The sequence below is a fragment of the Juglans regia genome, chromosome 10, assembly GCF_001411555.2.
Source record: "Juglans regia cultivar Chandler chromosome 10, Walnut 2.0, whole genome shotgun sequence".
NCBI lineage: Eukaryota > Viridiplantae > Streptophyta > Magnoliopsida > Fagales > Juglandaceae > Juglans > Juglans regia.
In genome coordinates, this window is record NC_049910.1 from 18816868 (window position 1) to 18841956 (window position 25089).

Consider the following 25089-nt stretch of genomic DNA (forward strand, 5'->3'; position numbering starts at 1 on the left):
ATTATTTTTATTGTAGACTCACTTTTTTTCGAAGTAACTGTACGATACTTACGTAATTCATGAGTGCATGCAGTATTACTCATTTATTTTTTATTTGTTAATCGAACACAGCTATGGATTTTGGAAAAATATTATTTTGTCTACTCAATTTGTTCATTCTTTTTGACATTTTATGTAATTAAAATTTTTTTTATTTAATAATTAAGAAAGTAAGATATTGTTAATGTTTTATTTTTATATTTATTAAAAATATTTTAAAATGATAAAAAAAAAATATAAATTAAAAAATTAAAAAACAAATAAAACAGCCAATTTCACATAACTTGCAGCGGTGCTGCTCAGCGGCAAAGTATCAGTGCTGATTTAGCTCTTCGAGAATTGACTCTGCCCAACCCCATCACTGTCCCCAGACTGTTATGGATTTAGCTTCCCGAGAATTCGCCTTATCTCTCTCTTTCCCATGGTCCCTTTCGAATCATTTCCAAGTTTTCTGCTTAACTTCACTTTCATTCGTCTTTCTCGTTCATCCTAGGAGGAAAAATGGATACAACTATACTAGCAAACCGTCAATAAATCCGACTATTGGTTGAATAACTTATATATCTTTTAACAATCACTCATATTTTCCCAGAGATTTACGGATAACCGAAAGAAAAGATTTTCTCATGAACTCGTTGAAAAATTCTTCCATTCTTAAACTACCCACATCTCATATTTTCCCGAGAAAATAAATTAGAACAGTCAAATTTTGTCGGTTAGAGGTAAATATTATCAGCTGAATCTTTAAGAGAACGCTTTGAAAAAGCTTACGATTTTTACTTTCTTAATTATATAATTAAAAACCTCTTCTTTATATTCTGCTATCTCATTGCCTGTTCTTCTTTTTGCTGTAGTCTTCACAATCCCAAAAGGAAATAAAGAGGAAAAAAGAGCTAATCATTTAGAGAATGTCAAGCGGGGCAGAGTTACCGGAGGTGGTGGCGCGGGGCCGCTTGGCCGTGCTGACTGCGCACCTCACCGCGTCCGCCGAGCCCATCGATGCCGCGCCAGCTCTCGAGCCCCACTGCCTCTCCGCTCAGACCACGGTTCCACCGCCCGGCAACCTCAGAGGATCACTGACCATCATCGACGAGAGGACCGGTAAGAAGTACCAGGTTCCGGTCTCTGAGGAGGGCACGGTCAAATCCACTGATTTGAAGAAGGTAGATATACATATATGTAGTAGTTAGAGATTAGCTCTTTTCTTTTGAAAAAAATGGATTTGATCGCTGATTGGGTCTTTTGATTTTCGCTTTTATTTGAATTTTTGTTTGTTTATCCATTTAATTGTTTTATTAAAATTTTCTTGTTCTGGTGGCTGGGGAGATATCAGAAAAGATAAATAAAAAAAGCAGAGGGATAGTGATTCCACCAATTTTAACGAATTAGTTCGTCGGACCGTCGGGTTTTATTTTCTGATTTGGGTTTGATTTTTAGTACTCAGGTTTTATTGTCTTTTCGGTTCGTTCCTATTTTTGTGGTCGCTTAACTTTTGGGAAAATGTAGAGTATGATCAGAATATCGGGGTTGTTTTTCAAATGTAACTCATGAGTTTCATCTAAAATTACTCATGATTCTAATGTTAAGTTAGTATGATACGATGAGATTTTTTTGGCTACTGGATTAGTATATGCTTCTTCGACATGGCTTCTGGATTTGTACTCTTGCTCTATTGATGAGTTAACATTAGGTGAGCTGATTTTTTAATCTGGATATACAGATCACAACAGGAAAGAATGAAAAGGGGCTCAAACTGTATGACCCTGGTTATCTAAACACAGCTCCTGTTCGGTCGTCTATTTGTTATATTGATGGCGATGAGGGTATCCTTAGGTATAGAGGCTACCCAATCGAGGAGTTGGCTGAAGGTAGCACGTTTTTGGATGTGGCCTACCTCTTAAGTAAGTACTCTACATAAATTTACTAGTTTCTAATAACAAAAGCAGTCATTGTGATGGATCATACTAGTATAACATAACTGTTTTTTTTTTGTAGAAAAAGATTCCTTAGGAATCACTATATATGCATCCCAATGTTTATTTATTGAACATCAACTGTTGATTGTATCGTGGAGTATAACAAAGGCCATTGAGCAGGTGTACTGCATTCTGAGTTTCTGAATGTTGCAGAATCTATGTGTATATCAGCAGAGTCCATAGGTCATCCATTATGCATCCTTAATTTCATGGTGAAAGAAAGAGGAAACTCCAGCAAAATGAAATCTAGTTTTAAGTTCATTGGGCATTCAAGACCTAGTTATTCTTTTTTCTTTGTAATAAAAGTGAGTTGGAGGTTTAATGAGAAAGCATGGGAAAGAAAATAGGTTTTTATAAACTAAATGATATGGAAGTTTAGAATTACACAAGGAAACCTGGCTAAAGGGGTTGATTGTCTTCTCTCTCTCTATCTCTATCTCTCAGGAACTCTCCACTTTGCAACACAGATGCATGATGGAATCAATAACATCCAAATCTCAAGTTTACATGAATCCACAAACAAAATATAATTTTTAGAAAAAAAGCATACCTCAGATTTGAAAATTTTGAATCTTATGCTCATTTACCATAAAGATCTTCTATCTAATTCATATTTCACAGGTTAGGAGTGTGGCCTCCTTCGTTGGAAAAAAGAAATTCTTATTTTTCATGCTTATGTTCAGCTTGCAAAAAAGAATCTGACATCTTTCAAAGTTTCTTCTTCTCATTTAGTGTGTGTAGAGTAGTACTCTTCATCCGGGTTTCGGCTTGGAACCCAGGTATACCTAGATTGGAACCTGGGTTTCAAAACCAGGCTGGAACCGGGATTGAAACCGGTTTTTAAAACCCCGGGTTGCACCTTTTTTTTTTTTCTTTTTAATTTTAAATCAAAGCCTACGTGTTATGAATATTTTTTCATGAAAAAAATGTTGATGCAACATTCAAACTCTATTTATTTAATTTTTTAAATCAAATCCTACATGTTCTTTGACTACCAATAAAAAGCCACATGGAGAAGAGAGTAAAAAAAAAAACCATAAAATGGATGATTTATTGGACATAATATGCATTTTCTTTTTGAGTTTCTGTCCATTTAGTTGCTAGAAAGGAACCAAAAAAAAAAAAAAAAACCGGGTACTGGGTTTACCCGGACTGGGTGTACCTGGTTATCTGGTTTCCAGACCGGGCCGGGCAAAAATCCGGCCTGGATCAACAGGCCTAGTGTAGAGAGAGAGAGTGAAAAAAATTTCATAGAAACTCTATCGATCAATCACGTATACAGTGAACAAAATTTCACTTCTTAAAAATCTTTATATAAGCTTTTTTGCATTCTCGATTGGTTTGTATGAAAAAGGGAAGAAAAAAACCTTCAGAAGTTGAAAAAGTGACTTCGTGTGTGTGATAAAAAAACAAAAGCATTCATTGTCTTTTCTGTTTTGTCAACCATTTATATTATATACATATGTTATATACATATATATTGTATACATATATTATATATTGTATACATATACTCATCATTAGGGCCCAGGGATTGCCTTTTTCATCCCATGTTTTGGAGACCCCTTCAATGGTGCTGTGTACTGTGGAAGAAGGGGAGGATGAGTCATCGATTGAAGGGGCTCTCTCAGATGATGAGTCTTCACATGGGTCTGATCTTCAACTAGTTTGTAAGGAGTATGGAGATGTTTCTAGTCCTCTATGCTCGCTGCCACTAGCACCTTTAGGGGCGGGATTACAATCTGATTGGGTATTACAAAAGGTTGATGCTCTTCGACACTGCCTTGGGATCTCATGTGAAGGTTATGAGGAACAATTTAAAGCCCTCATTATTGCCATAGAAGCAGGACAGCCACAACTTGCTAAATCCACTGCTAAAAAAGACAGGGAGCTCAAGAGGCTTACTTGCTCCATTAATTATGATGCAAGAGAAGGAAGCGTGAGTAGGGGAAGACACAATGATAGGGTGAACCTTGATAGTCCATGAAGCCCAAGATCTTCTCATGGAATGTTCGGGGCTTGAATGATCCAAACAAGCGCCTGAGAATAAAGAACTTATTACGGGAGTGGAAGTTAGATGTGATTTGTTTGCAGGAGACTAAGTTGAAGTATATTGATAGGCAATTAATAAGAAGCTTGTGGAATTGCCCTTACGTGGGATGGACCACCCTTGTCTCTAAGGGTGCTTCAGGGGGCATATTAGTATTGTGGGATAAAAGAGTAGTCAATTTGGTGGAGGATTTCGTTGGTGAATTTTCAGTAGCTTGCTCTTTCTCAAATGTTGATGATGGTTTCGTTTGGGGTTTCTTAGGTGTTTACGGGCCAAATCTTGATAATAAAAGACAACTACTGTGGGACGAAATAGCTGGTATGTGTAGTTGGTGGGATATCCCGTGGTGTATTGGAGGCGATTTCAACGTCACGCGGTTTCCAAGTGAATGATCAGGGGATTCCAACATGGGCCCAGCCATGGCGGATTTTTCAGCACTTATTTTTGAGTTGGAACTAGTTGATCTTCCTATGGCGGGAGGAGATTTCACTTGGTCTAACGGGAGGGCTTGGTCTAGGTTGGACAGGTTCACTGTCTCTTCCTCTTGGGAGGTCCACTTCCCCAACCTTTGCCAAAAAAGACTTTCCAGACTTTGTTCCGATCACTTCCCCCTCTTACTAGATTGTGGGGGTCTTCACAGGGGACGGAGATATTTTAAATTTGAGAACATGTGGTTAAAGGTTGATGGGTTCTCGGAGAAAGTTAGATCATGGTGGAACTCCTATCAACTCATGGGCACCCCTAGTTTCATTTTGGCTGGGAAAATAAAAGCTTTGAAAAAGGATCTAAGAAAATGGAATCTGGAAGTCTTTGGGAATATTAACGACCAGCGATCCACTCTTTCTCAAGAGCTGCAGCATTTTGATGTAAAAGAAGTGGGGGGGACTCTTTCGGAGGATGAAAAAGTAAGGAAAATTGTAGTGGTAGCTGAGCTGGAAAAAATCACCCTTATGGAGGAGATCTCTTGGAGACAAAAATCTCGAGCCCTTTGGTTGAAGGAAGGGGACAGATGTACAAAGTTTTTCCACAGAGTTGCTAATTCTCATCGTAGAAACAATGCTATTGAGGTCCTACATTCGGAAGGCAGAGTTTTGACTGATAGCGTTGAGATAAAAAATCACATTGTGCATTCTTTTGACAAGCTTTTAACGGAGCAATATCAATGGAGACCAAAGGTAAACGGACTAGATTTTGATTCAATGGATCAAGCAAGTGCAGCTTCGTTGGAGAGGTCCTTTGAGGAGGATGAGGTTCTAAGTGTGCTTAACGGGATGGCTAAAGATAAAGCGTCGGGCCCCGATGGCTTTACAATGGCTTTTTTTCAAACTTGTTGGAACATTATTAAAGATGATCTTATGAAAGTTTTTCTCGAATTTCACTCTTTCATGAAATTTGAGAGAAGCCTAAATGCCACTTTCATCGCCCTTATCCCGAAAAGGGCAAGGTTGGTGGAGGTACAGGATTTCCGGCCCATAAGTTTGGTGAGCGGGGTTTACAAGATCATATCAAAAGTTCTTGCGAAGCGACTAAGTGAAGTTATGGGGAAGATCATCTCGAAGTCACAAAGTGCATTTGTTAAAGGAAGACAAATTTTAGACTCCACTCTTATTGCTAATGAATGCTTGGAATCTAGAGTTAGAAGCGGCACCCCAGGTCTCTTGTGTAAATTGGACATGGAGAAAGCATTTGATCATGTCAATTGGGATTTCTTGTTGTACATTCTGGGCAGGCACGGTTTCGGGGAAAGATGGTGTCAGTGGATAAAACATTGTATCACAACCGTTAGTTTCTCCACTTTGATCAATGGTACCCCCGAAGGTTTCTTTCGCAGCTCTAGGGGTTTGCGACAAGGGGACCCTCTATCTCCTTTGTTATTCATTATAGTGATGGATATACTGAGTAGAATGTTGGAGGGGGTGGTGGATAGGGGTTTCATCTCGGGCTTCTCCGTGGGTAGTTCCTTGCATGAAAGCTTATCAGTCACACATCTCCTTTTCGCCGATGATACGTTGATTTTATGTGACTCAGACCCAGATTAGATTCGCTCCTTGAGAGCCCTCCTTCTGTGTTTTGAAGCTGTCTCAGGTCTTAAAGTGAACTTATTGAAGTCTGAGCTAGTTCCAGTTGGCTTGGTTAACAATCTAAGTGAAGTGGCTGCCATTTTGGGTTGCAAGGTGTCACTCTTGCCTATGAAGTATCTAGGACTTCCTTTGGAGGCCCCCCACAAATCTAAGGTAATGTGGGATGGGATTGTTGAGAGAATTGAATGTAAACTGGCAGGTTGGAAGAGAATTTACTTGTCTAAAGGCGGCCGAATCACGCTTAGTAAGAGCACACTTTCTAATCTTCCAACATACTTTCTATCTTTGTTCCCTTTACCTGCAGGGGTGGCAAATAGACTGGAAAATATTTTCCGTGATTTCTTGTGGGGAGGGCTAGAAGATGAGAAAAAATTCAATTTGATTAGATGGGATAAAGTTTGCACCCCTTTGTCTTGCGGTGGTTTGAGGATTAGAAAAGTGAGAATTTTCAACAAGGCTCTACTTGAAAAGTGGTTATGGCGGTATCATAAGGAAGGGGACACTCTTTGGAGAAGCATCATCGACATTAAATACGGGAGTATTTGGGGAGATTGGTGCTCTAATGCAGTAAGAGGGGCCTATGGGGTGGGTGTTTGGAAATTCATTCGAAATGGATGGGAAGACCTACTCGGTAATTTCAGATTTGAGGTGGGAAGGGGCACGCGCATAAGATTTTGGCATGATATCTGGTGTGGCGATGTGGCCTTGGAAAATGCTTTTCCCTCGCTTTATAGGATTGCGTCAGACAAGGATGCTTCGGTGGCTGATAATATGAGCATCTCCGCAAATTCTATTCATTGGTCAGTGAGTTTCTCTAGGGCTGTACAAGACTGGGAGTTAAATGACATTATTGATTTCTACAATGTTTTATACGCAATGAAAGTACAAGCAGGTAGGGAAGATGGACTAATATGGACACTCACTGGGAACAAGAAATTTTCAGTTCGCTCTTATTACAAGTTTTTGATGGCTCATCCCACCAATGCCTTTCCTTGGAAGAGCATTTGGAGGAGCAATGCACCCCTTAAAGTTGCATTTTTTGGCTGGTTGGCATCCCATGGGAAGATATTGACTATAGATAAACTGAAAAAGCGAGGCCTTTACTTAACCGATTGGTGCTTTATGTGCAAACACAGCAGTGAATCAGCAGACCATTTACTTCTACATTGCGAAATAGTCAAGGCTTTATGGGATGACATTTTCACTAGGCTTGGTATTGCATGGGTGATGCCCAGGAGAGTCTTGGATTTATTGTCATGTTGGAGAGGGATTAGGGGCAATTGTCATATTGCAGCTGCTTGGAAGATGGTACCTCTATGTTTAATGTGGTGCACATGGAATGAAAGAAACGACCGATGTTTTGAAAATAAGGAACGCTCTCCGGATAGTTTTAGGGCCTTTTTTTATCACACTTTGTTGCTTTGGGCTTCTTCTATTGTATTGAATGAGAGGAATTTTAATGACTTTTACGCTACTTTCCGTAGCGCGTAGTTTGTAATTAGGTTTTTCTTGTACACTTCCCGTGTACTTGGGCATTGCCTTTTTACGTGGATTAATATAACTTCTTACTTATCAAAAAAAAAATATATGTTATTTATAATATATATATATATATATATATATATATATATAATATCACACAAAAGACAATTTTTTTGATATATCACAAAAGACAAAATTGCAGCCTTTTAGAAAATTTTCTCCAAAAGGTAGCCTCTTTCTTTTTGAAGTCTTGGCAAACTCAAGACTCAAGAGCTTTTCCTTTTTTTTTTTTTAACACCTTTTTTAATAACTTGCAAGTGCCTTACACATCCTAGAGTTAAAGAAATAATATATTTCTTTTCTTCTTTTAAGCCTTAGCCTCAACTTGCATATGTATAGAAATGAGAGACCCGAGTGAAGATAAAATTTAGATCCAAATGGCTTCGAGTTCTATTTATCTCATAACTAACACAAGGTTATCTTTTATTATGAAGTAAGATGTGGGGATTCAAGTCTTAGTCAAGCCAAGGGGAGACCGACATTTGATTCTATATGTAGCCTAATCTACCATCTTTGATTGTTAGAGGGCTGAATGAGGTTGACACGTACCTTAGAATCATAAAGGTTCTTTGTCAATGGGAGGTTGATATTATATGCTTGTAGGAAACTAAGCTAGACTTTCTGTCTAGGGGCATTGTTTGGAGCTTGTGGGAGTTTCATCATGTGGAATCGGTGTTTTTAACCTCTAGAAGGGTGTTTGGGGGAGGTTTTCTAATGTGGGATAATAAGATAGTGTTTTTAGTTTTCCTTTCGTTTTTGGAAAGTAGTAGGTATTTCCTTTGTATACGTCTTGTGTATTTGGGCTTATGCCTATTTCTTGGGAATAAAATATTATTTATAAAAAAAAAAGAAGATAGTGGAGAAGTTGGCAGAGTGTGGGAGATTTTGCGATAATCTATTCTTTTAGAAATGTAGAAGATGGTTTCTTGTGGGCCTCTGCAGGTTTCCATTGGCCATGACTCTTAAGGCCTCATTTAAATGTTGAGATGAGATAATAAATTTATGAATAGTAGTAAAATAGTTTGAGTTAAGATATTTAATTTGGTTTTGGGAAATGAGAGAAAAAGTTGAATAAAAATATTGTGAAGTTAAAAAATATAGTTAGAATATAATTTCTTAATATTATTTTTGTTTTGGGATTTGAAAAACTTGAATTATTTTTTGTATTTTGTTTGGAAGTTTGAAAAAATTATAATGACTAGGTAATGATGAGATGAAAAAGTTGAAGATTTGAAATTGAAAAAGTATTTGTGTTTGTGGTGTTTGGATATTGAGATGGGATGAAGATGAGACCATCTTGCAATCCAAATGCGGCCTAATAGTGATTTTAACTCCTCTTTCTTATATGATCAAAAAGAATATTATTCCATAAACATTAAAATAATTCAAACTTCATTATTAAAAGTCATATTCAAACAACTATGAGTTGAATACTCAGTAAGCAACTATAGCTGTAAATATCATAACAAAATAGATTTTCATATATGAAAGGACATGCTTAATTTAAACTTAATCATGCACATACAATGATACAAATACTATAATCAATCTATGGCCAGCATGCATGCCCCATGTGTAGGAGTTAGTGATCTTAATGATCACAATTCCAACCCATGGCCACAGGTGGAACCCAGTCAAAGAAGGAATGGACATAACTAGGTGCATGGTGAAGCATGGAGAGGATGGCATTTGAATGAGGTGAGTGGGCCATATTGGGTGGGGCTTTGGAAGCACATAAGAAGAGAATGGGATACATATTTTACAAATACCCACTTTGAGGTGTGTGATGGATCCAAAATAAAATTTTGGCATGACGTATGGTGTGGTGATAGGGCACTCAAGGAAATTTATTCAGAATTCTATGGTATATCAAGATTGAAAGAATCCTTTATTGCGGACCTCGTAGTTCTATCCAATGGAATTACCCATGGCATGTTACATTCTTTAGAGATGTCCTAGATTGGGAAGTTTATGCTTTTCAGAGTTCTATGATCTAGTGGGGTGGTGGTTCCTTACCTATGCTAGCAGCAAGAAGAAATCTTCTCATTTTGAAGTTCTTGGTGATAGGGTTGCTGCAACAGGTGAAATGGATGGAGCTACGGCTTGTTCTCAATTTCTTGGACAGCCAACAATTAGTAGACCTGAAGGGTGAGCCCAGCACTTAAACAGAGAAGGAGAAGCACACTTTTTTTTACTTGATTTTGTCTTACCTGAATGTTGCTACAGTTCTTAGAGAGTTTCTTCCCAAGCGTTTGGCAATAAACTTAAAGAAAAGAGCGGTGAAGCAGGCGGCACAGCTGGGGTCTTTTCTCTGGTTAAGACAGTAAAGGGTTGGGTTGGAAGTGAAGAAGAAAACTTGGTTTTTTTACGCTTCCCTGAGGCTTGTGGCACAAGGCAGAATTTGTGGCATGTTTTTTTTTTTGACAATCTCTGACCTGATAAGTATGTCATAATTAGTAGTCAAATACCATTTGTAATGGAACATTTAGTATTCTACTGGTACGTTATTTAGAATATCAAATTACTGTGGTCTACTTCAATATGCTTCAAGTGCACTAACATGTCAATCAGAAGTTACCATTTCCTTGATTAAGATAAATTGTCATAATTAACATGTTATAGTCTTATTAGATAAAATATCTAATTTAAAACGAACTATGACCTTATGATTTCTAGGTTGGAAAGGAATTGCTATTAATATTATCTATTTATTATTCACATACAATATAACTTATGAATTATTTTTATGCAATGCTCAATGGTCATTTAAATTTTGAAACTCAAATACTTTAAAAGTAAAAAAGTATTACAGCAATCAAATTGGATTACTAAAAAATTTCAACTTCTCTCTCTCAACACTGCCTCTATAACCATTAACAATTAGTATAAGCTTTCATTTTCCAAATAAAGGTATGTCATTCTACAAATATAAATGTGATATTCAGTGTATGCCAAAAGAAATGAATATTACAGTGATTAATTATACCTGGGTTTCCAATGAAAAACCTTATTTATAACAAAACTGTGTTGGTTACTTCAATTTTTGAATGGTCATCTTATTGTGTGCTTACTTTACTTGCATGCTATGTCCATTTCTCTGTTTGAGAATTTTTATTAATTTATCTTCAGAGTTACTTCATTAATTCATCTTCTGATTCTGAATTAATTTGCTTCCTTCATTAAGTGTATGGGAATTTGCCTTCTGAAAGTCAACTTGCAGACTGGGAGTTTGCTATTTCTCAGCATTCAGCAGTACCGCAAGGAATTTTGGTGTGCCTCTCTTCTCTGGATTTTTATTTTGGCATTGCATTTGTTACTTGTGGCACTACGATAAAGTTTTACTAGTGCTTCCAACATCTCTTTGTCAAAGTACTCTTTTGGTACGATTCATGAAAATTCAAAAGATATGTTACTTGTTGCACTACGACAGAGTTTTACCAGCACTTCAAATCTATTTGTCAAAGTATTCGTATGGTATGATTCATGTAAATATGAAATATGAGCCCCCATAACCCCCCTCCCCCTTTTCTCCCTGGAATGACTAGTCTTGGTATTTAAATGGTACCTCTTACCTTGTATGGTTTCACCTGTGTAATACTTCCTTCCTTCCTGATTGAATGCTACATACCATTCCTGTCATAATGCAAGATCCAAAGTTCTTTAAAACCAAACACAACAACCTCTATTGAGAAACTTAAACAATAAACTGTCAAAAAAAAAAAAAGTCGAGTCCAGTTTTTATGGCCTGTAGGACTGTCCTTAATTCTGGGTAGTTAATACAGAAAAACAAAAGTAAGTCAAAATGGTAAATAACATTATAAACATCTTTTATCTTTGGAAAACATAATAAAATCTGAATAAAACCATTGCACACATTATAAACATCACTTTCCATTTTATTAATTAATTGGCCTACACAGATTTATGTGCTGTGTGTAATGTTTGGCAGTTACAAGAGTTCTGGCTCCATGCCTGTGGTATGGACAACACTCAATAAATGACGTCCTGCACGTGCAATATATTAATAGGTGCCTCCACGTTTTAGCTCTGGTACCATCATGCATCGATCATTTGAACACAATGTTTTAGATGGATCATGCAATTATATATATTTTTTTCATTTTGTCCTTTCCTTTTATTCTTTCATGCATCATAACATTTTCATAACTTCGCAATTTTATAATATATATAGCATAAGCATGCAACATAAAATAAATATATAAAAAAACTTATAAGGTATATGACTAGGGGATTTCAAAGAAAAGATTGCAAATTCTACACATATTCGTGAAACCATTTGTGCTAGCTACTCAAAATTATATGTGCTAGCTAGTCTAAATGACTTAAATTTGTAATGAAGGTGTTTCTCCAAGGACTTAAAATTATTTAACTAGTAAGAGTTTTTGTAATAGAATGGATAGATTGAGTATTATCTTTAGCATGATGAAACATTGCTTTCGAGGAAACACAGGATTATTGTTATTGATTGGTGCTGTATGTGCAAAAAGAGTGGTGAAACAGTGGATCAGTTAGTCCTCCATTGTGAGATTGCCAAGGCCTTATGAAATGATTTTTCAGCAAAGTTGGAATACCATGGGTTATGCTTGGGAAGATGGTTGATCTTTAAGCTAGTTGGAGAGGTCAGAAGGTTATTCCTCAATTGCAGCTGTGTGGAAGATGACACCTACATGTCTTTTGTGGTGTATATAGAGGGAAAGGAATGACTGGAACTTCTAGGATTGGAAGCGCTCTCTGGAAGATCTTAAAATCCTTTGCTTAATACTTGATTTATGTGGGCTATTGCTATAGATTTTAACGATCCTAGTTTCCATGAATTCCTTGTATCTATCTCTAGTTCTTAATTAGGTGCAATCTCTTGTATGCTATCTGTGTACATGGGCTATGCCTATTTTTGTATAAATAAAATTTCTTTTACTTATAAAAAAAACAATGGTTGCAGAACAAAGACTTTTCCTTTTAAGTAAAATAGCATGTTTCATTTTTGAGAGAGGGTATCTTATTTTATTTTTATTTTTTATAGGACATTATACAGGAAATGCCTCATGATGCTCACCCAATGGGTGTACTTGTCAGTGCAATGAGTGCTCTTTCTGTCTTTCACCCTGATGCAAATCCCGCTCTTAGAGTAAGTTTGATCATTTGAGTTTGATGTATTGAATGTCATGTTATTTTTCCTTGTGTAGACATCAGTATCATATAGGTATCATGTGCTGCTGCACATTGTCTATCTGTGTTTGAATTAATTGATGTTTTCTGAAGTGAAAGCTTGTAGAAGTTCTTCCACACCCCATCCCATTTTTGTTCACAAAAATTGAAGGAATTTCTGCAATTTAATTTCAGAGATAATACTCTGTTTCCTGCGAGTTTAGCTTCATTTTGTGATCAGTAAAAGATGTGAGCTCCACCCATTTTATTCTTGAAAGAGATAATCTGTCTCCAATTTATTCTGTTATTGTTACTATATTAATGTGTCAGCTTTTCCCGACTTTTTTATTAAATTTAATTGTCATGCACTTTCCTGTACTTCCACAGCTTAAGATTATCTACCATCAAATCTATCTTGATGATTGAATGGAGTGGAATTTTATTCCTAGCTTCAGGGTCAATTTGTTTCTGTTTTAGTGGCAAACAAACTGACCGATCGATTTAGTTCTTTCAAGTTTCAAGTTCAAACTAAGTAGAAAGCACCTAGTATTGACAGATGCAAATGTCTAATTATTCTTTGTTTGTGAAGAGTGTTATCAGTCAGAATGTAAATAAGTTGCATCCTCTTATGCTTGTTGATATGGAAAATGTTACTGCAGCATTTGCTATAATACAATAGTCCTTTTATTTTATTTAATTGACATTTTGCTTGGACCAAAAAGACAGAAAGAAAGAAAGAAAACAGAAATGATAGCCTTTTGTTACTTGTGGGACCCGCATTTAAATACGTATTGATCTCTTAGTTTCCTTTCTAATTGACCTTGTTATGAATGAACATGTTGACATTTCTCATGAATATTTTTGTTGATAAAGGGTCAAGATCTTTACCGGTCAAAACAAGTGAGAGACAAACAAATAGCACGTGTTCTTGGGAAGGTATGCATATTCATTTACTATATTGTTTTGGCTCTATTCCTTGCTAAAGTGGATCAACAGTTGTCAGTTCTGACATGCTTGGTTTTTGCAACTTAAATAAGCCTGTCTAATTGAAAATTTGTTAGTAGACCAGCTGCTATAGTCTTGCAGTGAACTTACTTATCTGGTATCTTGGAACTGATTTTGTTTTGCAGGCACCAACCATCGCAGCAGCAGCTTATTTGAGGATGGCAGGAAGGCCTCCAGTTCTCCCTTCTAGCAACCTTTCTTATGCAGAGAATGTTTTGTACATGCTAGACTCATTGTACGTATCATCTTTTGCTCTAAATGATATGGACTTTTGTCTTTTTTAACCTGATTAATAATTTCTTCCCGCGAACTTGCAGAGGCAATAGGTCGTATAAGCCCAACATTCGACTTGCTCGAGTTCTAGATATTCTCTTCATACTGCATGCAGAGCATGAAATGAATTGCTCCACAGCTGCAGCTCGACATTTAGCATCAAGGTAGGCATCTGGCACCCGACCAAAATAAATCAGCTCTTAACACTAATGTCACATACCTGGTTCTATCTCTGCAGTGGAGTTGATGTATACACTTCTGTTGCTGGGGCTGTTGGAGCACTGTATGGTCCTCTTCATGGTGGGGCCAATGAGGTATACTTATAGCACCAGTTTATTGTCTTTTTCCATGCATGAAAGGTGGTACCATGTGATGCCTCCTCTCTCTAGGGTTAGAAATGCGACTAGCTTTTAAATGAGTTTCATATGACCAGGACCTCATGCAGTCATTTCCTATTTGTTCCTCATCTTCGTTCATTTAATATATAGTGATTCTATTTATATCTCATGGCAAGCAGAAACATACAAATTCAGTCCATTGCATTCATCAACTTTATAATAAGAGGGCGCATGTAACATGGGCTCTACCAATAAATAGTCTATAAATTGTATATCATTGAAGCATGTGCATATAATATAGTTTTGTAAAAAGAGCACTTTTTTTGTTTGCACAAATAGCAAGAAGGGTATGATCACAATTACTTACCTCTAGCCTTATGCAAACAATCACAGTCATGTCAATAAGCACCTAGATAATCAAAATCATGTCAATTTCTATCTAAACATCATTCATTTGTTTTTGCGTGTGCAATGGTTAATATTTGGGTTTAGAACTCATTGTCTAAGGCAAATATGTTGCTGTCAGAGACTTTGACAGAATCTGTGTCATGATGTCATTCATGGATTTCTATCATTTAAGTGTCATGCTATGTCTGGTTTTGGGATTTTGACCACCTATGACATGGAACATACTTTTGAACCTTAGGCTTTTGATGCAATGAACATATTTATGATGGTTTGAAGGGCTTGAACATAATAAATTATGCATGGAACTATAGGGCCAATTGGGCGTTGTTTACAGCAACCCTTTCCAAACTTAGGTGAGATTTTTTACAAACCTTTAGAGAATCATGCATTTCATGTTTTGGGTATGCAATCTGGTTCAAAGATTCTCTTTTCTGGTCTCTTTGGTGCTGTGAGTATCATATGACAGTAACTAAATTGAAATATAACAATAGGCAGGAAATCATGGTTTGATAGATGTTTGTATATGCTCATGCCCTAATGATGAAAGTTTGACTTTTAGAAAATCACAGCAACCCCTTGTACCAGATATTGATGAAACTCAGCATGGTTTTTCAAGATTTTCCCTATCTAGGGTTCTTGGGTATGCTAATAAACAATCTGTTCAGATTTGATTCATGATTAAATGCTAAGTTGCTGCTCTGTAATTAAATTTGCAAGAGATTGTGCTTTGACAAATTGATGGACTTTTTAACCTAGGATATTTTAATTCAATCTTTTTCCTTGAAGTGTTCTGTATTTTTTTTTGAGCCCTGCATCTTGAAGCCCCCATTTCAGGCACACCCTACACACCTCTGACATGGTAGGTCATCAGTGGCGTGTCCGGTGGGTCTAGCCTCTGGCTTGCAATAAAATTTTTCTTATGTTTTGTGTCATTAGTAGGTAAGCTGTTCTTGTTATCTTGTTCATTATAGGCTGTGCTTAAGATGCTAAGCGAGATTGGAACCATTGAAAACATTCCAGAGTTCATTGAGGGTGTGAAAAATAGGTATTACTGTAAAATCCATTGTTTATGGTAGTTACAAGTGATAACAACGTCCTTGCATTGAATGTGGCATTTGTTTATTTATTTGCTAAATCAAACCATGTCATTTCTCCAGGAAGCGCAAGATGTCAGGTTTTGGGCATCGTGTATACAAAAACTATGATCCAAGAGCAAAAGTGATAAAGAAACTTGCAGAGGAAGTATTCTCTATTGTTGGACGGGATCCTCTAATTGAGGTGTTTTTTCCCCTACTCTATGTTGTACTTCTTTTTGAGGACAGAACATGTTGCAGAGGAAGTATTCTCTATTGTTCTTCATGCTCAATCTGTTATTATGAGCTACCACATTTCTGATGTTAAAGATGATCAATAGGTTACGAGCACTGACACATTTCTCACTTCATAGTTAATCACAAGTAGTTGACTCAATGTATGAGAACTGAACTATAAAAGATAAACCTGTTTCATAAATTAATGGAACAAAGTTACGGTCTAGACTGTATAAGGCATTATCATGATGGCATAAGTTGTGCAAACTGGTTGATTATGCAAAAGGTGCAAGACGTAGCTTGGAAACTGGCTGATTATGCCATCTTTGGGAACATTAGAACTTCTTTTGGTAAGTTTTGAGTGTTCTCTCTCCGTACACTCAAAGTTCAATGGTGGCTGGGGGTGTTTAACGACGAGTTTCCTATTACTTCAGAGTGGAATATGGGATTTACGAAATAGTTAGTTGTCGAATCAAAAGCCTCTGTATTAATGAGGGATGGAAGTTATTTGCACATTATTGAGAGGAGCTGGAGAGTCGTGAAAGAAATGAGTCTAGGGATGTTCACGGTGCTATTGTTTGCCAAAGCATTGGAAGAATGTTTGAAGGTTGAAAGAAAAGATTTTTATGATACTTCACGGGAGGGAGATAGAGGCTTTATCTCTCAGAGATGCTCTAATGCTCATGGTCGCTACATGGCATTAGTGGAGTATGGAGGTGGTGACAAACAAAACTTCATCTTCATTCCAGAGGAGAGGGGCAGTAAGGGATGGAGGAAGTTGGCGGATGCACTGAGGGAGGCTGGAAGAGAGGGTGGACATGTGGGTTGCAACAGAGGAGGGGCATTTTAGGTGCCGGTAGTGGCGGTGAACCAACCGCAAACACGTTCGTACAAGGAGGTCCTTCAATAGCCAATGGCACTGGTGCAGCTTCATGAACAAATCAGGCTAGGAGGATGGTCTGACATGTCAGCTAGTCTAAGAGGAGCCGTTGGTGCAGGCCATGACTACTGATATGGTCTAGGGAGGGTTGGTTGTGCCGCTGGTATAGTAGGTGCTTAGAGGCAAGGTGGTGGTGGCAGGTGTGTTGTCGGCCTGACAGAGGATGGCGTGTATATTACTTTGCTGGACATGAAAAAGCAGTTGGGCGCATTGCAAGAGAGGATGGATAGTCCTATACTGTGTGTTGAGGAGAAACAAGAGTTGGGCTTGGGCTGTTTGGTTTGTGGACCTGGTAAAGAGAAGTCTAAAGTTGGTCTGGGCTTTAATGTGGTAGACGGGCCATTAAGCATGAATCAAAGAGGTGTGGGCCTCTCCAGTGGGCTTTAGTTCGAGAGCCAAGACACAGGGAAGGCTAAGATGGATCCAGGCCGATTCAGTGGGCCTCAGCTTGTGGGCCAAGACAAAGGAATGAGAAAGGTCGTCCCTGATAAACTCGTATGGAAGATCCGTGAAGTTTGTGATGCAGGGCCCTCGACCGGGGGGAAATAGCCAACGTTGCCGGAGGTGGTCCTGGTAGTCTTGCGGCAGGCCGAGGTACCATCGATGGCGGCTAAGATGGAGGATACAGTAGTGGTGGAGCCGACGACAGTGACAAAATCAGTACCAGACACGGACTACCAACATCCTCCACTGTCAGTCGGCATTTTTCGGCACAGTATGGACATAAAAGGACGATGGGAAGCAGCGATGATGGGGATGTGGAGTTTTCAGTGGTATCCCCCTCCGGTGAAGGCTTTTTAGATAGGGGATGTGGAGATATGTACTGAGGTGGTGGGTGATGGGGATGTCAGGGAAGGGCTTTTACGGATGCTAGTTCCTATGAGTGACATTCCTAAGTGGGAATATAGGCCTTCCTTTGCCAAGGAGGAGACACGAATGCTGATGGAATCGTAGTGGGCAACCAGGGAAGGGGTTGAGATGGATGGGGAGCCTATACCTCTGAAGTCTGCTACTGTGTCAGCCTACTGCCTCTTGACTGGGTTATTCATAAGTGCAGGAAATCTAACATTGTGTGAGGATTGAGTGTGAAGGTTTTGAAGAACAGTTCATGGATTTGCTTACTGCCATTGAAGTAGGAAATGCTTAGCTCAAGAAATCTAGTTCTAAAAAATAGAGGGAGCGAAAGAGACTAACTTGGTTTATCAATCATGAGGGTAGCTCAAGCAGAGAAAGATCCAAAGGGAGGGGGTCGGCATTTTCTTGAAGAAGCTCAAGATTATATCCTGGAATGTCTGAGGGCTTAATGAGGTTAATAAGCAATTGCAGATAAAAAATTTGCTCCATGTGGAGTATACAGTGACTTGTTCTTTTCAGAATGTGGAGAAATATTTTAGGTGGGCTTTTGCTGGAATTTGTGGGCTGATTTTTTACAGCAGTAGAAACATTCTATGGGAGGAGTTAGCCGGGTTGCATAGCTGGTGGGACCTACCTTGGTGTATAGGAGGGAACTTTATGTTATAAGATTCCCAAGTGAAAGATCGGGAGAAAGCAGGTTGCGGCCAGCAATGATGAGTTTCGCAGAGTGTATTTTTGACTTGGGGTAGGTGGACATTCCTCTCATGGGTGGTGCATTCACATGGTCTTGTAACCAAACGTGGTCTTGATTGGACGGTGGTGCATTCACATGGTCTAATAACCAAACGTGGTCTTGATTGGATAGATTCTTAGTTTCCTCGGAGTGGGAAACTCATTATCTAGATTTATGTTAGAAAAGACTACCTCGCCTATGTTTCGATCATTTCCCCATCTTGTTGGATTGTGGGAGTATTCAAGGAGGACGGAGATACCTTAAGTTCGAGAATATGTGGCTAGAAATTGAAGGTTTGTGGAATGGGTCAGGCAATGGTGGTCCTCCTATCAGATCCAAGGCACCCCTAGCTTCATTTTTATAGGCAAATTGAAAGCTTTAAAGAAATATTTAAAGCTTTGGAATGTGCAATCTTTTGGAGATACATGCAACTGCAAGAAGTCACTATTGGAGGAATTAGAGAGGGTTACCCTATTGGAGGAGATCTCGTGGCAGCAAAAATCTTGAGTTTTGTGGTTGAAAGAGGGTGATCGAAGCATGAAGATTTTTCATAGAGTGGCCAACTCCATAGGAGAATTAATGCCATTGAGATGATGAATATTGATGGAGTTGCTTGCATAGAGATTCTTATGATTCAAGAACATGTCGCTGGTTTTTTTAATAGATGCTTTTTGAGCCAGCGTGATGGAGGTTGAAGATTGATGGGCGAGCTTTTGAGTCCATTGAGCAGCAGAATATCTCTTGGCTGGAGAGGTCGCTTGAGGAGACCGAGGTTCATGAAGTGGTGAGGAAGATGGTTAAAGACAAAGCACCTGGTCTAGACGAACTTTCTATGGGTTTCTTCCAATCTTGTTGGGAAGTGGTGAAGGACTTAATGAAGGTATTGCAATAATTTTTTTGGGTTGGGAAATTTGAGAAAAGTCTCAATGCTACTTTTATTGCACTTATTCCCAAGAAGACTAGGGCATCGTAGGTTAAGGATTATTGGCCCATTAGCCTTGTGGATGGGGTGCATAAGATTATCTCCAAGATGCTTGCAAATCGTCTAGGAGAAGTTTTGGGGCGAATCATTACAAATCCCCAAAACACATTCATACGGGGAAGACAAATTTTGGACTCAGTACTCATCGCCAATAAATGTCTAGATAATAGATTAAAATCTGGCAATCTGAGTCTCTTATGCAAGTTGGATATGGGGAAGGCCTACGACCACGTTAACTGGGATTTCTTGTTGTACTTGCTTTGGAGGGGTGGTTTTGGGGATAGGTGGTGCTCATGGATTGTGGTTGGTGCATATTGATGGTGAGGTTCTCAGTTTTGGTGAATGGCAACCCAGTTGGCTTTTTTAACAGCTCTTGAGGGCTAAGGCAAGGGAATCCTCTATCCCCACTACTCTTTATCATAGTCATGGAGGCGTTTAGTAGAATGATTTCAGCTATGGTTAACAATGGTTTTTAGTTGGATTTTCAGTTGGTGATATAAATCGAGGTACTCTTAACATTTCTCAGTTGTTGTTCACAGATGCCACCTTAATATTTTGTGAGGTAGAACAAAACCAGATTCAGGCACAAGTATGGAAGGTTTGTGGAAGTCGGTGATTGATTTCATGTATGGAAGCTTGGGGGGGGGGGTTGGAGGGAGGTACGTGGGGTTTATGGTATGGGAATATGGAAGCACATTATACGAGGGTGGGGCGTGTTTGTTTGCCATACTAGAATTGTGTTAGGAGACGGCTCAAGAACAAAATTTTGCCATGACATATGGTGTGGAGATAGCGCCCTTAAGGACTCTGTTAGGGACCCTGGTCTTGTCTCTAAATACTAAGGACCACGAGCTCGCCTTGGTGAGGTTGTTGACCGAGTGACTTTGCCAACTTGCTTGGCTTTCAACTTCAATGACAATGGAGTGATGGTGATGATGATAGAATTGGGTAATGTGAGTGTTTAGTGGAGGCAAAACAATGTGGAACGGCTAAAGGACTTGTCCTTGAGTGTGCACCAAGATGATGGAGGCAAGGTTGATGGGGTGCGGTGAGGTTAGGGTTTCGGGTATGAGGCAACTAGGGTTTCCGAGTTTGGATAGAGTAGAATTAGGGTTGGCGAGAATTGGGGGAGTTGGCTAGGTTGGATGGTTGGGAATGGGTATGGTAAGATCCCTAGATGGAAGGAATCAATCTAGGAAGGAAAGGGAATTTCAGGTATGGCCATGTATGGAAAGTTGTTGGTTGACTTGAGACAAAATAGGAAAATGAGTGATTTAAGGGATTGATGATTGACAATTCCTTAAATCAAGGGATATGAAATGGATGGAGTCAAAGTTACCTAAAAGGCAAGTGTTACCTTATAGGGAACTAGAAGACTTCGGCTAGGGCAAAATAAATAAGGAAAAAATTGTGGTTGCTGAGTATGGGAAGTGTATCTCGGCTAGGATTTGATGGATGGAAGGATGAATTTATGGAAAGTATGACTAACACTTGGGTGGTCGAAAATATGGGTATGGATGGATTGAATGAGCGATGGAATGGATGAACACCAAGAACAAACTATGAACACTCAAAAACTTGAATGAACACAAAGATAACACAATCAACTTTGATTCATGAATTGCACAAAGATGAAAGGAAATCTTATATATTGATAAATGAATTACACTTATTCACGAATTACAAAGTGTAATCCTCTCTTAAGAGATTCACGAATTGCACCCCAAGAGCCCAAGTGCTAAGCACCGAAATAATGATCTCAAGAACAATAGTCGTCCACAATGGGAAATTGTCAAAAGATGTGAATGCAAAAACTAAGGGTCCTATTTATAAAAGTTGCAAATTGGAAACTCCCAAAAGGTCTCTTGGAAAATAATTAATTAAAAATAAATAATAAAGCAATAACATAGTGCCATGGGCCAAGTTGGCCTGTGGCATGCATGGCCCAATGGTTGGGCTAGGATGGTGCATGGCCTTCAGTTGGGCTGGTTTGGTCCATGGCTGGTGGGCATGGCATGACTTACTGATGGGCATGGCATGGTGCCATGCAAGGGCCTGCTGGTGTGCATGGCATGGTGCCATGCAAGGCCTGCTGATGGTCCATGCGTGCGTGTTGCATGGCCCAGGCAGGTGGCCTGGGCGTTGGCTCTGCATGACCCATGTTGGTGGCCTGGGCGTTGGTGTTGCAAGGCTTGGGCTGGAGCCATGCGCTAGATGACATGCCTGGTGGGCATGCCACTGGCCTTGCTTGCAAGGCACGGGCTGGAGCCTTGCGCTGAATGGCATGCCACTAATCTCGCTGGAGTGCGGCATGGGGCGCATGCAAGGGCGTGCACAGGGAGGGGTGTGCGCAGGGGCATGCGACGCAAGGCTTTGCGCATGGACGTGCGCATGCCAAGCCATGCGCTGGGCTGCGCATGGCCACTAACCTCGTTGGGCCTGGCCTGCATGCTGGGCGCCCTGTGCGTGTCACGGCATGAGCCAAGGCATGCATGTAGGTTGGTCGTGGGGTTGTTCTTTGCTGTCAAGGCCATTGTCGAGGTTTGGCTTGGGGCCACTTTCCTAAGGGTCCTGACAGACTCATTCCCTACAGTGTTAAGGCTTGCACGTGTGAAAGAAGCTTCAGTGGTGAACCTCATGGAGATGGCTTGTGACTTAGTCCAATGGAATGTGAGTTCCATTAGGGAGGCCCAAGATTGTGAAGTTAGCAGCTTCGCAGATTTTTCCAAACTCTTGTATTCCATTAGATCGAGTACTGTAGCTGCCAGAAAAGGTATATTTTCAGAACATTCTTTCTACAAGTCCCTCACACAACCGCAGAATAATCACAGTCCATGGAGAAGGATTTGGAGAAATAAGGCTCCTCCTAGGGCGGCATTTTTTGCTTGGACAGCATCTTTGGGAAAGATTTTGACGATGGATAATATACGGAAACGCAGGGTGATTATAGTGGACTGGTACTATATGTGCAAAAAAAGTGGTGAGACTTTGGACCATCTTATATTACATTGTGAGGTTGCTAGAGCATGATGGGAAGATGTATTCATAAGAGTAGAGTTAGCCTGGGTTATGCTTGCTACAGTGGTCAAACTCCTGGATGTTGGACGAACCTTGGCAGTATTCCAGAAACTCAATTGTGTGGAAGATGATTCCAATATATATTCTTTGGTGCATTCAGCAGGAACGAAATGACTGGATGTTTGAAGACAGAGCGTTCATTGGAGGAGATTAGATTACTCTTTGTTAGAACTTTGTTTTTATGGGCCAATGCTGTAGATTTCAATGGCCTCGAATTGTCATGATTTTCTTGTTTCCATTTCTTCTTCCTAAATAGGCGTTATCTCTTGTATATCCCCTTGTGTACTTGAGCTATGCTTATTCTTATCAATATAATCATTTACTTATCAACAAAAAAAAGTTGTGCAAACACTCATTAAGTTGCATGAGGAAAATAAATCTCTGTAGAAGCATGCACTTAATTGATTCTAGGCATGGTAAGATTCCGTTCTGGCCCAGTTCATGCTTGATATTATTTTGTACAGTTTTGAATTGGATGCATACCACAGCATGAGGATTTCTTGAATAAGATGATGTGAACGTATCTTTATCTTTATGCTGTTTGTAGGTTGCTGTTGCTCTGGAGAAGGCTGCACTATCTGACGAGTATTTTGTTAAGAGGAAGCTATATCCAAATGTTGATTTCTACTCGGGGTTAATATATAGGTACAATAAAATATCTTTGTTACTGTTAGAAGATAATTAAATGATTCAACACACCTCTTGCCCATTAATATAAATTTTTAGAACAAGTGATGATTTAATTTGATATCAGAGTAGAAGTCTAGATTTCATACCCTAGCTCCGTTATGTGAGGGGGAGTCTAACCTACAAGTGAAGAGAATGTTAGATTATAACTAAATGATAAAATTCACGTCTTCCAATCAGTTTGGGATGAGTAACAGTTTTCACTTCTCTCATCATTATACAATATCTTCGATTTTCCCGAGCACATAACCGGTACATATGTATTAAATTCTCACTCATCAGGGCAATGGGATTTCCTACGGAGTTCTTCCCTGTTTTATTTGCAATCCCAAGAATGGCTGGGTATTTGGCACACTGGAGAGAGTCCCTGGATGATACTGATACAAAGATAATGAGACCCCAACAGGTTAATACCTCGTCTTAAATTTTTTTTCCCCTTGAATTTTCTTCTTTTATCTCTTTTTGTGATGACTTCTGATCCTCTAACAAAATGAGAGTATCTTGCCTTGCCATACATCTTTCTAAAGTTGTTGATTTTTTTTTTTTTTTTTTTAGTACCATAGGTTGCTTTTCTAGTGGATGAATTATTTTCCTCTTTACTCTTTAGTAGGAGGTGGAAACTCATTGATTTTGACTGCCTTTTTGTTTTAAACTTTCCAATCTGTTTTGCTGTTGGCTCATTTTCTTGATCTTTGTGTGATAATTCAGGTTTATACTGGGGAATGGCTGCGGCATTATATGCCGGTCAAAGAACGGATGATGCTGACAGAAGCAGACAGCGTTGGTCAGGTTTCCATTTCAAATGCCTCGAGACGGCGGTTGGCTGGATCTGGGATTTAGGCTTTATTCTGGAATTCATACCAAACGCGACGAAAACAGGATTTCAAAAAGAATTAGATAAGAGAAATAAATGTCAGTCTCTGCAGCTTTCGTCTGGATGATATGCTTACGAGTGAGCAGAAGCGGAATGGTCTGTGGGTCGTCATGATTAGCGTGTATTGCAGCAACAATAAGAATAAGAATGTTGTTTGCAATCTCTGAATGTATTACAAAACATATTTACATGACTATTTACATGACTATTTACATGACTTGGGGAAAAAGAAAAATCAAATTATAAGTTTTCAACCTTGGAAAGACTTGAGGCTTATTTGGATAGAGAAATGGTTTTATCTCATTTCATTATTATTGTTTTTTTAAATTTCTATATAAAATATAATAATCAATTCAATTTTTTTTAATTTTAAATTAATAATAATATTAAAAATAATATTTTATTCAACTTTTATTTAAAATCAACTATTTTCATCTCATTATCCTGAAATTAACGAGAAGCTTCTTCTGCACGTCGTTGCATTGATTTATTTCATCTAATTTATGGATTCAATAGCTGGTACTTTTTTACCTTTTCCAATTGGTACAGGGTCTGCCCATTGCTGTATTTTTGAAGTATCATCTTTATAATCTATTAAGCCACCTGGCATTCACTTAATTAATTTTATTGTATTATTATTCCCTTAAATATCGTTTAGTTTTCAGGTTCAATTAAAAGTCTTACACTTCCTCTTATATTTCTGCAAACTTTGTGGTCTTCTATTTAATTAAGATATTTTTTGTTTAGTTGTG

The 25089-nt window shown here is 38.7% G+C and overlaps 1 protein-coding gene across 2 annotated transcripts; it reads left to right on the top strand.

Moving 5' to 3' along the window:
* Nucleotides 1–354: 354 nt before the first annotated feature.
* LOC108996640 (citrate synthase, glyoxysomal-like) lies at nt 355–24591 on the top strand. 2 transcript variants are annotated; one of them, XM_035694545.1, is made up of 14 exons: nt 355–463; nt 894–1202; nt 1760–1940; nt 10873–10958; nt 12730–12834; nt 13728–13790; nt 13985–14094; nt 14177–14296; nt 14371–14446; nt 15850–15923; nt 16036–16156; nt 23324–23421; nt 23746–23869; nt 24172–24591. In XM_035694545.1, the coding sequence occupies exons 2-14, from the start codon at nt 948–950 to the stop codon at nt 24301–24303; spliced, it is 1545 nt and encodes a 514-aa protein (XP_035550438.1). In that variant the 5' UTR covers nt 355–463; nt 894–947; the 3' UTR covers nt 24304–24591. The 2 variants fall into 2 exon arrangements, with proteins under 2 accessions (XP_035550438.1, XP_018828184.2); XM_018972639.2 differs by having other exon boundaries at nt 357–761.
* Nucleotides 24592–25089: the final 498 nt, after the last annotated feature.

What these genes read in the sequence shown, in the direction of transcription:
- LOC108996640 (XM_035694545.1), top strand. Translation starts at nt 948, where the DNA reads ATGTCAAGCGGGGCAGAGTTACCGGAGGTGGTGGCGCGGGGCCGCTTG. An exon ending in GACGGGATCCTCTAATTGAG is followed by an intron (nt 16,157 to 23,323) that starts GTGTTTTTTCCC and finishes TGCTGTTTGTAG; the next exon opens with GTTGCTGTTGCTCTGGAGAA. An exon ending in AGATAATGAGACCCCAACAG is followed by an intron (nt 23,870 to 24,171) that starts GTTAATACCTCG and finishes GTGATAATTCAG; the next exon opens with GTTTATACTGGGGAATGGCT.